At 39.1% G+C, this 17,045-nt stretch overlaps 1 protein-coding gene across 1 annotated transcript; it reads right to left on the bottom strand.

Annotated features, from left to right (window-relative positions):
* Window positions 1-858: 858 nt before the first annotated feature.
* LOC108679030 (TBCC domain-containing protein 1) lies at window positions 859-16,725 on the bottom strand. Its single transcript, XM_018167539.2, has 14 exons — window positions 16,551-16,725; window positions 15,538-15,633; window positions 14,658-14,742; window positions 13,084-13,242; window positions 11,514-11,680; window positions 9,645-9,805; window positions 8,297-8,386; window positions 7,313-7,462; window positions 5,914-6,585; window positions 5,379-5,575; window positions 4,224-4,358; window positions 2,974-3,116; window positions 2,110-2,223; window positions 859-1,835 (listed from the first exon to the last, which is right to left on the bottom strand). The coding sequence occupies exons 1-14, from the start codon at window positions 16,647-16,649 to the stop codon at window positions 1,749-1,751; spliced, it is 2,355 nt and encodes a 784-aa protein (XP_018023028.1). The 5' UTR covers window positions 16,650-16,725; the 3' UTR covers window positions 859-1,748.
* Window positions 16,726-17,045: the final 320 nt, after the last annotated feature.

Genomic DNA, 17,045 nt, shown 5'->3' with positions numbered 1-17,045 from the left:
CATTAACTTGCAGTTACAGGCGAAGAACGTAAGCTGAAGGCAATGCCTAATCGAAGTCATAATTTTCTTCCTCCTTTTCATGTTCAGCGATGTTTTGGTGTGTAGACTGTGGCCGGTCATGTATTTCTGCCTGCAAAATGCAGATCTCTCTCATCTGGCATGAATTGGACGAGCGAATCTACGCTAATGTTCCCTCGTGATCGAGCTTCCGTAGTACCAGGTTACTTCTGCATGCATTTTTCGTCTTCCCTTCAATTAACGGCTATCGTTATCAGTTTTGTCTTGTTTTCATCGCCCCTATCCGCGACGAACGCGTATCACCTTCAGGAGAAGAATCAAGGTGTCTCATTCATCCACGTATATCGCCTCACGGCAACGGTGTATCACTCTCACTTAGAGTAGCAGTCGAAAAAGGTTCAGGGTCCACTAACACAAAGGATTTGACGATCATATTGAAATTAAACAACGTTTAACGACTGGAAACATGACTATACATTTTTAAGTTATGTAAAAGAGTTGAATGTTCACCTTTCACACCAATTTTATTACAAAATAAATTAGCTTATTAATAACCAGTAAAAATAAATGAATTTATTTGTGAATATATTGTAAGGAATTGTGCACATTTCTGGTACTCTATCTGATGAATAGGATGAAAATCAGCTATGATAGATTTAACGAGTGATGCCGTTCATTTAATCATTACTAGAGTCAGGGTTGGCGCACGGCCGTTAGAAGCTTGCATCACATCGATTTAAATGTCATAAGCGTTGTGTACCTTAATGGTTTTGTGCCTGTTTGGATGTTGATGGAAATTATGTGCATCATTCATGAACAAACGAGAAAATAAAAATACAATATCGTGCATCGTTTCCTTGACAGCGAGCGAAAAACATGGTGGAGGCACAGCAAGCCGGTGTCGTTACCACTATGTAATATAACCTATTTTAGGTAATTTGTACATATCTTATGTTATAAAAACTGCTAGGTCAAAGAGATTTTTCTTTGGTTCTTTTCACTTGACTGAATTAGTCGGAAATGCATTCATTGGGAAAACTGAAAGTTTCACTAGCCTCCTTAGCAGCAACGTTTCTAACAGAACTTACTGACCATCCAATATATTAGGTTCATCACGTGCTTTATTAAAAACTTTCCTAGTGTGACCACTCAAAGTTCCGAAATAGATGGACCGCGTCTCGACTAAAGCGTTCTGACAATCGAAACTCTGCAACAAACCACCTACAATAACTGGCCGCGGACCCTAGCAATTTACAATTTCCACTTCACAATTTGCTGAAATTTGATCGTGTATGAGACTAGAATCGAATATTCCTAGACAACATACAAACTAAGATAAGGCACTAAGCTACTATAACTAAACCCTAAGCTACTAAGGTAATCATCGCAGACAGCTGGTTCGAAGCTATATGGTGAAAAAATGTAAAAAAAACTGAAAAATTAAAATTTCTACTAGCCCAATTTGCTAGCTGTCAACGGTTCAAATTGAATTATGACCCTAATGCCATTGTACTGTAGAAAGAAAGTTTCTACAGACCGAGCCCTAACCGTTGAACGTTGACCATCAACAGCTGATTCCATTCGACTTCAAATTAAAATCTATCAGCCCTCACAGTCAAGTTCCCAACGGAATTTGGAGTTTAATTGTAGATAGAGCCTGAGACGTGCCTGTGTTCAAACCCGCAATCACAATATTATGGGACACGCGATAATTAGGCATCAGTATTTATCTATGAGACGACCTGAAGACGTAGGTGATCAGACAATTTATTCAAGAGATCCAACTCAATTTCCTTGCCAGTTTCTCGCAACCAAGCCTGAAACCGAAAAAAATATATGTAAATAAGCGAAGAATATCCGAACATACGTGAAGACATGTATGAGTGTTGAAGTTGAACAAATCTATACAAATTCATTGAATCCCGAAAATTTTGACCACCCATAGAAGTCAAGTCCATATAACAGATCAAGTTTACGTATGGTTTCTTATTTAATAAAGATATGACCAAACACCAAATCCAACACATTGACATTTACATTATGGAAGAAATTTATATTTTAAAAATTAAACTTAAGAATAGTGCCACGTACCTTGAAGCGCTGGTCGATGGCTCGCTGCAGGACGGAGCGTTGCTGGGGCGACAAGCAAGCCTCACGCATCTCAGCCCTCACGCTCATCACGGCCGCCTGGCTCGCCTTCACGCTCTGCCACCACAACAAATATTATTAATATTAGTGAGAACACGACCACAGCGATGAGCATCTTCTGAGGTCAATGAATATCACGCTCTGCGGCCACAAGAAATATTATTAATATTAGTAAGAAAACGACCACATCGATGAGCATCTTCTGAGGTCAATGAATATCACGCTCTACCACCACAGCAAATATCAGTAAGAACACGACCACCCACACATCTGAGGTCAATTTAGGTGCCGAGAAAGTCAACGAAAACTAAGCCTCGTGATTGTCACCGAAGCCCGTCAAAAAGAAATGAATGTGAAACCGAGTTTCATATCAAAGGGGTCGTTAAAAATAAAATCATAAAATCCATCTTTGTAAATCACCGCAAATACAATAATAGTTGAATCGTGTAACTCTTGGAACTCAAATTCACAAATCTCACCTCTCAGCAAGCGTTTGCAATGACACTAACAACTTTCCCATTGCACAAACAATTCAAAGAAACAACGGGTAATGAATGTATGCAAGAATACAATACTTAAAAGATGAATACAGTAGCGGATGAATACAAAGATGAAAATACAAATACGCAGGACAGAACATGCAAGGCACAATTTCTAAGGGATTTACAGTGCATTTTCTGCATTATTGCAGGGTCAACATTGATAAGCTTGATGTGTTGAAATTATACTCACAATATTTTAAGCTGAATACAAAGATACGAATATAAAAAAATACAAACAAGGCACAAAACAAGAGAAGTTCATCACCTGACAATAGGCGTTGGGCAGCCCAGGCGGCAGCAGGGGCGGCCTGCCGTCCACAAGCGCCGGGAAGAACGGCAGCGTCTGAAGTTGAAACTCGTCGGGACTCAGCAGACCGCACTCGCTCGGCTCACATCGCCCGTCTCCGCCTGGGGACGCAATTTATGTTACTTATTATTATTATCATTATTCTACGAAGCATTTATCGTGGCGTCTGGTTCAAACGAACTTCGAGGGCACGTCACACATAAGAGTAATAGCAAGCAAAAGATAAATAGACACACGACGCAACTGTCGGGCTACATAGATGCAAATGTAGTTTCATTTATAGACTAGATACGGTTGTAGCAATTAAGCACCGCATCGACACAAATGTATCTACACTATATACGATTATAGCATTGTAGAATAATGCTGCCTGACGAGGGTTGACCAATTCAAAATAGGCCCAGTTTGCTACGACATTTATCTTAGCATGTAGAACCAATAATATAGAAGCCGATGGTATCCCAAATAAAACAGCATTATACAGTTCAAATACTCAATTTACTTTATTTAAATGCAAATTTTTAAAGCTTTTTCTTAACCTTCATTATTTCTCACTTTTCTTTCCATATTTGGCAACACATATTTCCATATCTTAAGTTCCCCACAGCGCAACACATAAAATCATCCCAAGATACATTGTTCAACAAACATCTCATTGAAAGAACCTTGGTAATAATAAAGACTTCAGTTATACTTTAGAATGCTCTCACATCAACTCTCAAATAAGTCAAAGTTATCAAGCACAAGTCTTTATGCCTTTCTTACCGGTGATAGCGCACCGCCATTCAAAATACCCTTTGTGCACTAACGTGACCTCTCTGTTCCAAGCCTTTATGTACGAATAACATTGGCGACGGTAAATGAATCCGCACACAAAGGATTAAATCCTTATAATTTACTTCGCTGTGGAGTTTAGCTCGCGCGTACAGAGTCTGAGCGGCAGGTTCCGTACGAATAGCATTGACGACGATGAAATGAAGTCTGAGAGGCAAGTTCCGTAAGAATAGCATTTACGATGACGAATCCGCGCACAAAAGAATAAATCCCTATAATTTACTTCGCTATGGAGTTCAGCTCGAGCGTACCGAGTCTGAGGGGAAGGTTCCGTACGAATTACACTGATTATTGATAAAGGATTATAAAGGATTGATTGATAAAGGATTAAATCCTTATAATTTATTTTGCATTGGAGTTTAGCTCGCGCGTACCGAGTCTGAGGGGCAGGTTCCACTTGTTGTCGTGGGCTCTGAGGCGGGCGAGGCTCAAGTGGAGCATCAGTTTGGGGTAGTGCAGGTTGAGCGGTCCCAGTGTCACGCTCTGGTGACCCGTCACTGAACTCAGACCTGTCATGCATTACAAGGTAATTAAGCGTAAATGCAGTAATAAGGTTAGTGACATTGATGTATATGGATGATTAGAACACTGTAAATAAGTTTATATAAAAAAAGATGACACTTCGCACAACCCGAAACTAAAGTAAAATGAATGCATGCATGCAGGGGCATAGAAATTTTCATGGAATGGTGAGAAATTAAAAACAATAAAAAAAATTCAGATCACGACTACTATACTATCAAAAGATTATTTGATGAAAGCAAGAATTGTTAGCATGGAGCTTTTAAGCCGCATCGTGGTAACAAAAATGGTCACGCGATGTCTTCGGTTAACCTCGGTGGCCGCCTCGCGGGCTCAGTTCGGTAATCAGTTTGGTGGCAGACCAGCCGCCTGCCAAACTGATAGGTGCGCAGGAAGGAAAAAACTATACATAAAAAGTAACTAGCGAAAATAATATACAAGGAGAAACCTAAAATACATTCCTAAACTAAATAACTTCAAATGATTTCCTTGCTTTTGGACAATCGGAAACGCTCGAAATCTACAGAAAACCACTCTAAAGTTCAGCATATTTCTAACTTCTAGACAAAGAAAACGTTCGACGTTCATTGAGTTCCGTACTTTAATCCATCGAGCAGAACGCCATCAATTAGTAGCATACGTGATTTTTCCAACTCTGCGCAAAATCTCTCACGTATTTTCCAAATCTGTGCAACAGTTTCCCCCTCTATTAACGTTTCTTCCATTAATACAATGAATAAAAATAATCCTGAGACCTGAACTGGAGGAGCCCTCCAGCAGCAAGGGGCGGTATAAACGTTTCCTTCACTCAATACAATGAATAAAAATAATCCTGAGACCTGAACTAGAGGAGCCCTCCAGCAGCAAGGGGCGGTATAAACGTTTCCTTCACTCAATACAATGAATAAAAATATTCCTGAGACCTGAACTAGAGGAGCCCTCCAGCAGCAAGGGGCGGTGTAAACGTTTCCTTCACTAAATACAATGAATAAAAATAATCCTGAGACCTGAACTGGAGGAGCCCTCCAGCAGCAAGGGGCGGTGTGGGGTGAGGGTGCACAGCGCTACGCTGCGGCATTCGGAGATGACGACGCTGCGGGCGGGGGCGACGACGGTCACGTTACGGCACTCCTGCAGCCGGAGACGCCCCTGCACGGGCCCCAGCACCACTTTGGTGTCGTGCAGTCGGTGCAGCAACACGTGCCTGCATTACACGATGCAGCAATGACCGATTTTAACAATTATTATAACTCTAAAATCGGTTATTGTCATTACAATCAGAGTAAAATATATGTAAATATATTCCAAGCACACCAAATTGTTTATTGGAAAGAACAAAAAGTACCTATAACAAAAGGCAAGAAATAAATCATTAACACAGATTTGACGACAATCATAAAATTGTAGGATACTAGTGCAAAACAAAGAAGTGGCGAAAACACCATACTAGTTGTGCGACTGTAATGATGACCTATAAATTTAGCCAGAAAATAGGAAAATACTCTGATAAGGTTAATTATAAAAGATTATGTTCCTGCGCACCGTAGCGGCTGTAGAATGTATATCTGGGACTTGGTGCAACGTCTGATCTTGACGTCCAGGAGCGCCGGCCGAGAGACGTCCGTCAATGACAGCGAGCGCCGGGGCAGCGCAGGCGGAGAGTCGCTGAACGCCTCCGACGAAGGCGCAGACAAACTGCGGTTCAGAGGCGCGTGGCTGGCGCCTTTTGTGCCAGAATTTGTTGAAATAAAATTATCACACAGCGCTACATCAATGCCGTTATGTGCTCTTCTATAATCAGCATCAAGATTATTTAATGCAGAATCTTGAGAATTATTATTTACGTTTTTCGGCGCTGTCGATGAATTAGGGCAATTTTCTTCTGGAACTTTATGAGCCTCCACATCCGTAATGTTCACATCTAAATTCTCTGATAGTCCTGCGTTGACTTCCAATTTTCGTCTAAGATTAACACTATCAGGAATTAAAATTTCTCTTCCTGCAACATCCTTCGCCAACATAAGTCCGGTCGAAGGATGAGTTTGGTCACGGTTTACAGCAACAGAAGCAGAAGGATCAGCAGGAATATTTGGAGAGGATGACCCGAGGTCAGGTTGTCGCGCAGGTTTCTTTGGTGTGGTGTTGGTGGCGGCGTCCCCGAGGTGCACTGTGATGCCTTCGATCATGTCACTGATGCACACCAACCGCTCTCGCCTGCAACAACATCAACTAAATAAACCACACGATAAAAATAAAGATTAATAATCTTTATCTTCTAATCTATTTTAATCTTTAAATTATAATACATGACACAACTAATAAAATACGATGACTGCACAGCACTAGATTGCACCAACAATAAACAGCGCTACACTACACAAAAATTAAACAGTAATACAACATGTAATAAATAGTAATATTTTCATTTGATTTAGCTTAAGAAACTCGTGGTGTTTCAGTAGCCAATATACACCAAGCACACATCATGCCCTGTGCGTGTAACAATTGTTTATACCGAGTTGTTGTTGTTGTGGTTCCCCGGTCTCATTTTACAAGAGACCCCCCTCGCGCAAGTACGACACCACCGACAGGGGGTCGCTCCAGAGCTGTAGGGCCGAGGTTATGTGGTGGTTCACAATCTTCAAACCAAAATAATACCGAGCACACATGTTGCGTGCAACATGTGTGCTGCATTGCGCGCAATAATTCCTGTGCGATTATTATTGCATAAATTATTAATTATTGCGTGTAACAATTGCTGCAACATATAACACGGTTTGTTATCGGGCTACTGACGCAGGTGCAGGTGGCAGTGCAGCCTGTGGTGGGGCGAAGCAGCGACCTCCGCTGTGAAATTATTATTGCAAAATTATTAAATTATTAATTATTGCGTGCAATAATAGCTGCAACATTCAACAGGGTTTGTTGTCGGGCTACTGACGCAGGTGCAGGCAGGTGCGGGTGGCAGTGCAGCCTGTGGTGGGGCGAGGCAGCGACCACCGGCCAGTGCAGGCGCTGCCCGCGTCGCGTGCACAGCCACTCGCCGTGCGGGGACCAATCCAGCCGCCCCAGCACCCACTGCTCGAACAGACTGGCCACGGCAAAATGCTTTAAAGCTTCATAGTACACTATCGAATAATCCACTCACATTTACCTCAATCTTAATATAAAACAATTATTTAATTTTATATTAACCATGAAATTTAATCCCGAATGGATGATTCGTTCAAATCATTAAATTAAGTATGTCATACTTGCACACTCAATGATGAGTCAAGGGTACAATCATTCCTAAAAATCAAGTCTCCAATTAATTAAAAGTTGATTCCCCACTGGCGGTAAATATAAAAATTAAATTCATGACAAATAACTCAATTTGGATTGTGAATGAGTTCAAAACACTAACGTCATTCATGACGAATTAACTGTAATAACAGTACCGGCAGAAATAGAGCCCGATCATCAGGTTAAGAAAAAAGATTACAGCGAGCTCATCATATGACAATTAATAACAAATTATCAACGTTTTTATCATAAAAAAATCATACATCGAGGCAATGATTTCTCTAAAAATTGATAATCAAATCGTGATAATGCACCATGACATGCAATGCAGAGATTTGTGCTGCTTAGCGAGTCCGTATGGCCGTCATATAATATCACTTATTCAACATTTATTTACGAGAGCAAATTACGCGAGCTGTCCCAGCTTGTAATATGTGGAGGAAATGGACTTAGAAGGTATGTGATATGACTGATATGGCTCGTTTTTAATAATGGATGAGTTTAGTAAGTACGATGAAAATTTACTGATTTAGTTAAAATATGAAAAAGGCTCCAGTTCATTAGTGGAGAGCTCATTCCCAGCTCAAATTCAATAATAACATTCAGAGTGTGTAAACAGTATAAAATAATAAAGACTCACCCCTTTTGGAATGTATTTTTCTTGCTAAGATATCCTGATTGGTAGGAGAACGACTTGTCAATAGCGGCGTCCAGCAGTTTAACACCACTCCTGAGCAACAGAATGTTTTCATTAAAACAAAGTAATAACGATTTATTTTGAATTGGAATTGACTGAATTAACATTGAATGATCGGTAACGTAAACGTTGTAGTGGTGCATTTGGTAACACAACGGTTACGGAACACCGGTTGCGGCAAATCGGTTGTGGCACGCCGGTTGTGGCACGCCGGTTGCAGCAAATCGGTTGCGGCACGCCGGTTGTGGCACACCGGTTGCGGCAAATCGGTTGCGGCACGCCGGTTGNGTGACAAGACGGTTTTGGCACACCGGTTGTGACAAGACGGTTTTGGCACACCGGTTGTGACAAGACGGTTTTGGCACACCGGTTGTGACAAGACGGTTTTGGCACACCGGTTGTGACAAGACGGTTTTGGCACACCGGTTGTGACAAGACGGTTTTGGCACACCGGTTGTGGCAAGACGGTTTTGGCACACCGGTTGTGGCAAGACGGTTTTGGCACACCGGTTGTGGCAAGACGGTTGCGGCATGCCGGCTGCACATTTTGCATCAAATTTTCCTACTATCTTTAGCGATACGCCGATAGCCATTTAATCAAGCCTTCAACGCAGATCAAAATCAGTATCAAAAACATCAGAAGTTTTTTCAAGACTGATGAGCAGCCCAACTTCAAAATTACGGTGAGATACTAATAATCAGGATAATAATATAAATCTGTTCAGAATTTCGTCTTTCGCGGCGTGGCAATTACCGAACTAGTATATTATAATTACCGGCATCCCTAGCGTACGAATTAAATTACTGAGAAATTTCAAATTTTGTATCTCAACCAAAAATCAAATAGCCTCCCATTTTAACTAGAAGCTTCTAAAATTATTCGATCACTTTAAAAAGACTTAAAAATGGAGGTATAAATGCATACAAACCACGAGCAGCCTAGGCAATTGAATAGCCTTGCAGCACCTTTTTTAGATGAAAATTCTGCGCCACGAAATGAATATGAAACGAAAATATAAATTTCGTTCCTATGACGCTTCGTACTGCGGTGGAGGACTGTACGCACCTCTCGTCACATTTGCATAGTAACTTAACATAATAGTATAATATAGTAGTAACAATTAATATGGCACCTGACACCGCGGTTGCATTTCCAAGTTAAAATTATCCTACTCGTAAGTAACTCTTCCAGCAAAATGTTTCTGCCGAACCAGCTGGAAGAGCTGAACTATGTTAAGCTAACAATGTTTTTACCCTAACATACGTACGCGTATGTTAAGGTAAAACGTACGTGTTGGGCGCGGTGACGCCGATGAGGATGTCTAGAGCGCGCACCACCTCCACGCCCACGACGCCCATGCCTCTCATGGACCCCAGCACGTCTTTGAAGCTCTTCCAGTCGCCAGATCTGCGCTTCTGGGCTCTGCTCTCACTGTCCTCTACTGACACGTGCTGTAAAAAAAAAAACTCAGTCATCCATTGCACCAAAACACGTTATCTGCACTCGTTGTTCATAAGAACACTTATGACACGTTGTTATGACAACGTGTCATGAACACTTATGTTGTTATGAACACTTATGACAACGTGTCATGAACACTTATGTTGTTATGAACACTCATGACAACGTGTCATAAGAACACTTATGGCACGTTGTTCATAAGAACACAACACAAAAGACAGAATGGATACAATGAGTAATCACATGGGTCTTCGACTACAGCTGCACAAAGGTGTCACCAAATGGATTGCTTCTCCCCTACTCTTAGAAGCTTCAACATACAATACTTCAGGCCGCCACCACTCAATATATAAAATTTACAACAGCAGGACGATCCTCACTCAACCATGAAGCACTACAAACGCATCACGCCATTCAACACAAACACATTCGAAAACCAGTGCATAATAAAGATCCTCATCCTTCGAAAACAAACATCTGACATGTTGATTGGCAACACTTAATGCACTTGTGCAAACAAAGAAATAGTTTAAGGACAAAAAATCCACTTATGTACCATGGTTCATACTCACAAATAATTCCTTCCACCTTGACCGACTAACTCAAACCTAAGCAGCGATCAGCAACCTAATCTTGCGCCCAGTCCCATTGTCTCCCTCTTTTCTCTGCCCACTTTATGCCACCATTTCTTTTACCTTCAGCGTTTCATGCACTCACACTCAGACTATTCTATCCTTCAAACGAGAGGTGCAGAGAGTATCAGAATTTCTGAGTTCTCATTTGTTGTACAAAATGGAAAGATAAGAATTTGACCATCTACCCGATGAAAGACGTGGGTGTACACACAATTTAAACAACTAGTATTCACTATCTGTTGCAAATCCGTGAAAACACCGATTGGTATCGAAAAGCAGAGCAACAACTGTAACAACAACAGTGGTTCCAGCATTGTTTGACTTGTATAATTGCAAAATAGTTATTTCAATATTCAATTATAGCAAGAATCGCCTTTATTTTAACCTATAAATGAAATTGAAATACCAGCGACCTTAACTCGTGTGACCGCTAACGTATATCTTGTCTATTATTTGACAAACTCACTCTTGAGTAGAACCTTCACACTCAACACCAGCTGGTACTAGGAGAGGTAGCACGCTTGACAAAAGGAACACCTATAAAGCAAAATAACCCAGCAGTTATATTACTGCTCGCAAGGCTTTAATGCTTATTTATATTCAACTAACCATTTTTAGTAATTACAGAAGGTTAATTTGACGCCTAAAATGGATCACGAATGGTTATTGATTTAATAATTGTAGTAGGTATGGATGTTATCTTTGAGGAATGGCCTAATATATATTGGGATTATTTACATAATCATGCTTCGGATCTTACCAATTTTTCACCACTTGAATGTCACAAGTTTCAGTTCAGACAAGGAAGGTCACAATGCATAGCAATAATGGAGTGTGAACATCTGCATAATGCAGGACCCCAAACAATCGTTTCTGACGTTTGCTAGGAACATTAAGAGCTATCAATGAAACACGATTCACGCCGCAAATCCATGCTAGCTTTTCTTATTAATCCTAAAGCATGAAATTCAAACAAATTGTCTAGTTAATAAAAATTTGCAATCTACTTATTTACACATGCATTTCAAATCAAGATGAAATTCTATTAAATTATGAAACGCACCCCCGCCAGTAGCGAAAGCAGTTCTGAGAGCGAATCTTTGATGAATTTTAGATGATATTCCTCAGGTAGTTTCTTCTTGACCAGCCCAGGGAACGAAGACGAGGCGTGGTTGTTCGACACACCGCATCCATTAACCGCAGCTCCACTGGTCACGGCCACAGGAGCACCTGCGCGGTTTTAATGTTATCAGTACTTGAAAACTTTTATACATATAACCTAAAACAGTGATGGAGAAAATTCCACTTTAATAAATCAGCAAATAAATGGGAGTGAGCAGCAGCACATTAGTCCTTCACTGCCTAGCAACTTACGGACCAGGCAATAAGTCCAGCAGCTATATCAATCAATCGTCAGCTATGGAAAGATCGGGTTCCAAAGGCCGGATCCCTTGTGAATCAAGTCACGAAAAATTCAAGAATCGGCAACAGGCATGGGACTATTTCTTCAGTGCTGACACTTCTATTCTATTCTAGCACATCTTGCAACGTTGTTACCCGTCAGAACTGTCTTTATGAGAAGCACAATAAATTCTTAAAATGCAGAACTAGTCTTGATTTTTCATTTCTGGCCTAATGGGGTCAGATATGTCAATCCATACTCTTACTCTTTGATTAGATGCTTCGCGTAAAACAATTTGAAGAAGTGGGACGTGTGTTGAAATATGCAACGCTGACCTGCGTCACAAGAAACAGTGGCAAGGATGTCTACGGGGCGTCTAAAGTATCCTGTCTATGGTCCTCTGATGGTTTAAGCCATCAGAGAACCTATGACTTGTAGTCATAGAAAACGTAGGAGACCGCAGCTCTGGGATGTGCTGCTAAGTTTATAATGGGAAAGATGATTTCTTACTATTTCTAAGCATAGTAGACAAATGCACACGTTAAAGAAATTATGATAACATAGTCATTGATGAAAACATTAAATCTAAAACAAAAGTGAGTAGTGAATAGGTTGTGAAAAATATTGTTGAAAGAACTATCAAAATAGTTCGATACAGGATAAATAATTATAGAACGAATTTCAGGTACACTCGGAAGGAAGAGTCAGATGCAATGAAATCGATAAGTCATTACGTTGTGTAATTAATAATTCTCTGACATATGAGCCATAAATTCGATCAAGTCATTACATTGTGTCTTTAATAATTCTCTGACATTTGAGCAATAAATTCGATTAAGTCATTACATTGTATCATTAATAATTCTCTGACATATGAGCCATAAATTCGATCAAGTCATTACATTGTGTCATTAATAATTCTCTGACGTATGAGCCATAAATTCGATCAAGTCATTACATTGCACCATTAATAATTCTCTGACATATGAGCCATAAATTCGATTAAGTCAATACATCGTGCCATTAATAATTCTCTGTCATATGAGCCATAAATTCGGTTAGGTCATTAAATTGAACAGAATTTTGTGCTATGAACTGACGAAGGAGCTGGACTCCGAAACGTTTTCTCTTATAAAGATATGGTGAATTTTTGTGGTATTGTCTCTGCATTTCAATTCTTGCTTAACTTGCGATTCAAGCAAACAAGTGATTTTAATGAGAAGAGACATGCCATTGTTGGACGTGACGGTGGCAGGCCAGGGGTCGTTGGTGAGCAGGTGCAGGGACGTCTGCCGGGCCAGGACGCGGGGGTGGGCGCTGGTCACCCGCTGGATGTACAGCATCGTGATGAGCTCCAGGGTCCACACCACAGAGTCCCATGTCACCGTGTCTGGGGGCAATCCGTGTCAAAATATACACACCCTCGCGTACCCCTCCATATACACACCCCCGCATACCCCTTCATATACAGTTATACACACCCCCGCATACCCCTTCATATACACACCCCCGCATAACCCTTCATATACACACCCCCGCGTACCCCATATAATATACACCGCGTCAAAAATATACATATGTACCACAGAGTCCCATGTCACCATGTCTCGGGGCAATCGTTTTATTAATGAGATATGCGACCAGCATGTCTGACTCACCTAACGTTAACACACGAGTCACATGTACTTACTTACATGACTTTCAAAAGATAATATTTCACACAATAAAATAATTGAAGCTTACCAATAGTATAACTTCATGCAATACCTACAACTGCATTAGAGCTCACAGAGATAATACCGCAAGCTGGCTAGAGAATAAAACAAAAATTTCCCACAACACAGGCCACTGAATTTACAGTCACATAATAACCCTTTCCACAATAGTTTCGAATGCATATTTCTCCATCACATGCTAGGTATCAATTGACTACATATTCCTAATCCTGCTCTCCTTAGCTCAGATAGTAATTATTTGGTGCAGGAGGTTACGAGCCATTCCATTCAGCACAGTAAATAGTTATGCCATTTGAACAGGGCAGAATTATTGAGCTTAATGTATGCTACATACCGTATTGACTATTGTAATCTTTTGTACTATGTAACACATTTATAAGTGTTGTGTGGGTCAGCAAGTGTTGTGAAAGACATCTTTCCCTGTAAGGACAAGAGGCCATGGTAGAGTGTAAATCTTTCGGTGCTGGTACGAACAAGCTAGTCTAGGGTGGAACTCGTCATGTCTATGAACATCTCCATTACAGGGTTGGCAATGATTAAATCAAAATGATTAAATCAAAATGATTAAATCATGTGATTAAATCACTTGATTTTTTAAAAAAAAATCATGATTTTTTTTATTTTTTCGATTTTTTCATATATTTAAATATATTGAGTGGCAGTCTTTAATTTATATTGAGGTATTGTTATTCATGGTTTAGTATAAATCTGTCTCTTATACACATCTAGATGTGTATAAGAGACAGCTGTTGGCCATTATTGAAGGCAATAAGTGCCCTTATTAGCCATCCATTATGATCCATATACTGTTATTGTTAGTAGGCTAATTGCAACATAAAAAATAACACTTCAAAAAGAGAAAAAAGTTGAAAAAATAAAAAAAATCAAATAAATCAAAAAAATCATGAAAAAATATAAAAAATCATGAAAAAATAAAAAAATCATTGATTTTTTATTTTTTTTTTATTTTTTTGAAAAAATCAAAAAAATCACCAACCCTGCTCCATTATGAATTAACTTTGAACTGAGATGAAGTATCAGATGAATAACTTAGGACACAATGAAGCACCTTCATCCTGTTGAGGAGGCAGCTGCTGAGAGAAGAGCTGGCAGTTGAGAAACATCACCTCGCAGCACTCCTGACTCAGGCCCATCTGATCATAAGTAATGGTTAGGTCAAATATCACCTGTAATATAAGTACCATAGTAACACAAACTACATCCTAAAGAACAATTTGCATGCGATGGCTTGAAAACACAATTAATAGATACCTAATAACCTAGTGCTCAGTTCTTGTTAATAACTCTGAGTCTGAAAGTTTTGAATTTCATTTTTGTTAACTCTAAGTCTTATCCCTTTGCTGTCTAATGCAGTGCGACACCAAAAGTTTCTGTTAATCAATACCAAAAAGAGCATTAACTACAGAAAAAATCGAGATAAATTTGAATTTCATCCATAAGAAAGAGCTCCACAGAAACCAAATAATTTGCTTTGAAATTGACAGTTCAGAAAAAAATACACAAATTGGTAACTAGCAGCAGATGAACCAAGATGAAGGGTTTGTGACAAAAGTAGCACAGATTGCTATGACTTCCCTATTTCACTTGATACCGTATATACCTATGTGAGTCGTGATTTCCTACAAAACTTTACTCCAACTTCTGATTATGTAAGAGTTCTATTATGGGTGACATCTAAGGCCAACAATAATAAAATATGGAGTGTTTGGTCAACATTTTGTCTAGTATTGATTAGTGCAGAATGGCTGATGTCAACGAAGCCATGTTTTAATGCTTGGATAATTAGTGGTAGACCAGGGGCACACAAGCAGATAAACAATCTGCATATCCACATGTCCAGTTATTTGTTAATTTAATTACACAATGTTACCAAAAATTATTAAAACACATTTGTAATATATTTTTTAAGCTTAATGTCTTATATTTACTTTTCTGATAGCAAGATGGTTCCAAGTCTCATACGTCATGGTGGGATAGCCTCGTTCACCAAGTTCTCGGGCATGATGCAGCAATTTAGACAACATCTGAAAGTGTATAATGAATGATTATCAGTTGAAATCACACCACTCATGTAATACTATTAATATCAATAATTAATTAATGATAGCTAAACTTGATCAATATCATGAGGTAAAATAAACATTTTCTAACCCTTTAACTTTACTATTTAACTAAGAAATCATTATCAATGACATGATGAACTGAAATGCAAAAAAAATAATGAATTTTTTATAAAGATTTTTACATGATATTGCATCCTTTTCTCAGGTTGAGAACAATAACAAGCCAAATGCATCTCAATATCTTGAATTAATCACTTTTAAATATTATTTCAAAACGTATACCATAACAGGCAGAAATAACCTACATATCAAGACTCTACTAGCTCAAAGCATGAGAAATAGAACAGTCCTAGCTCATTGTTATATTCGTGATTGATTCCCTTCAAATTGCATAACAGAGGTCCATAGTTTGCATGGGCTCAGATCTCACAGATTTGGTACTTGCAAAGTTTAGTAAGCAAACCTGTGACCACTACTTAACACAGAGGGATTAGATCCAGGGAAATATTAAAAGATTGACTGTAATTGGTGTATGGCATTTGTTAGTGAAAGCAGAGAAAAATTATAGAATGCTACTGCAAAGGGTGTATTGTTTATAATAAAGGAGGTACCATAGTTAAAAAATGCAAATCACTTATTTGGCATTTAAAAACCTTATTCCTTACTTTGTAGAGCTTCAGTTTCTATAGCAGTTCATGGAACACATTTTTCAATATAAAGGGTTGAGCGACTCCAAAAATATGGTTATAGCCATGTCAGATATAACATTCAAATATTGACTACAAATCTACATCTTCTCCAAAGTAATGCAACTAGAAGAATTTAGAGATTAAAAGCTTTAACTAATGTTTGAATTTATTGCGCATTGATAACATTACCTCAACAGATATCTTCTCAGGGATGACAATAGGCAGAACTCCCAGCTCAAATATTTCTGGCCGCACCCAAAGGTGCAGATCCTGCATTTCTGGCAGCATCTTGTTTTCACATGGATTAATTCTGCATGCACAAAAAGAGCATGAAAAGCTATAGAAACGTAAGCGTTTTTGCCAAAAAATCTGGGGAGAAATTTATAGATTCAATTTATGAATACAAATTCAATTTTGGAACCATATTAGGTATGTTTAAAAACTTTACACAATATCAACTAAAATATGCTTTCTCTAACACCATAAATTGTTATGGCCCACAACAAAATACCCTTCACAAACATTTTTATTATACCCACATATTGCTTCTTACAATTTTTATGGCACCACAATAACATACCGTCAACCAGGGCTACTCGGGACAGATTTGAACGATTAGTTTTAAATAACAGTTAATAACTTCTTACGATGAAACATTTCATAAACAAGTTTAGTCTCATTTTA

This window comes from Hyalella azteca, unplaced genomic scaffold (genome assembly GCF_000764305.2).
Source record: "Hyalella azteca isolate HAZT.00-mixed unplaced genomic scaffold, Hazt_2.0.2 contig10134, whole genome shotgun sequence".
Classification (NCBI taxonomy): domain Eukaryota; kingdom Metazoa; phylum Arthropoda; class Malacostraca; order Amphipoda; family Hyalellidae; genus Hyalella; species Hyalella azteca.
The sequence above is the reverse complement of the archived record's forward strand: the minus strand, read 5'-3'. Positions and strand labels throughout refer to the sequence as shown.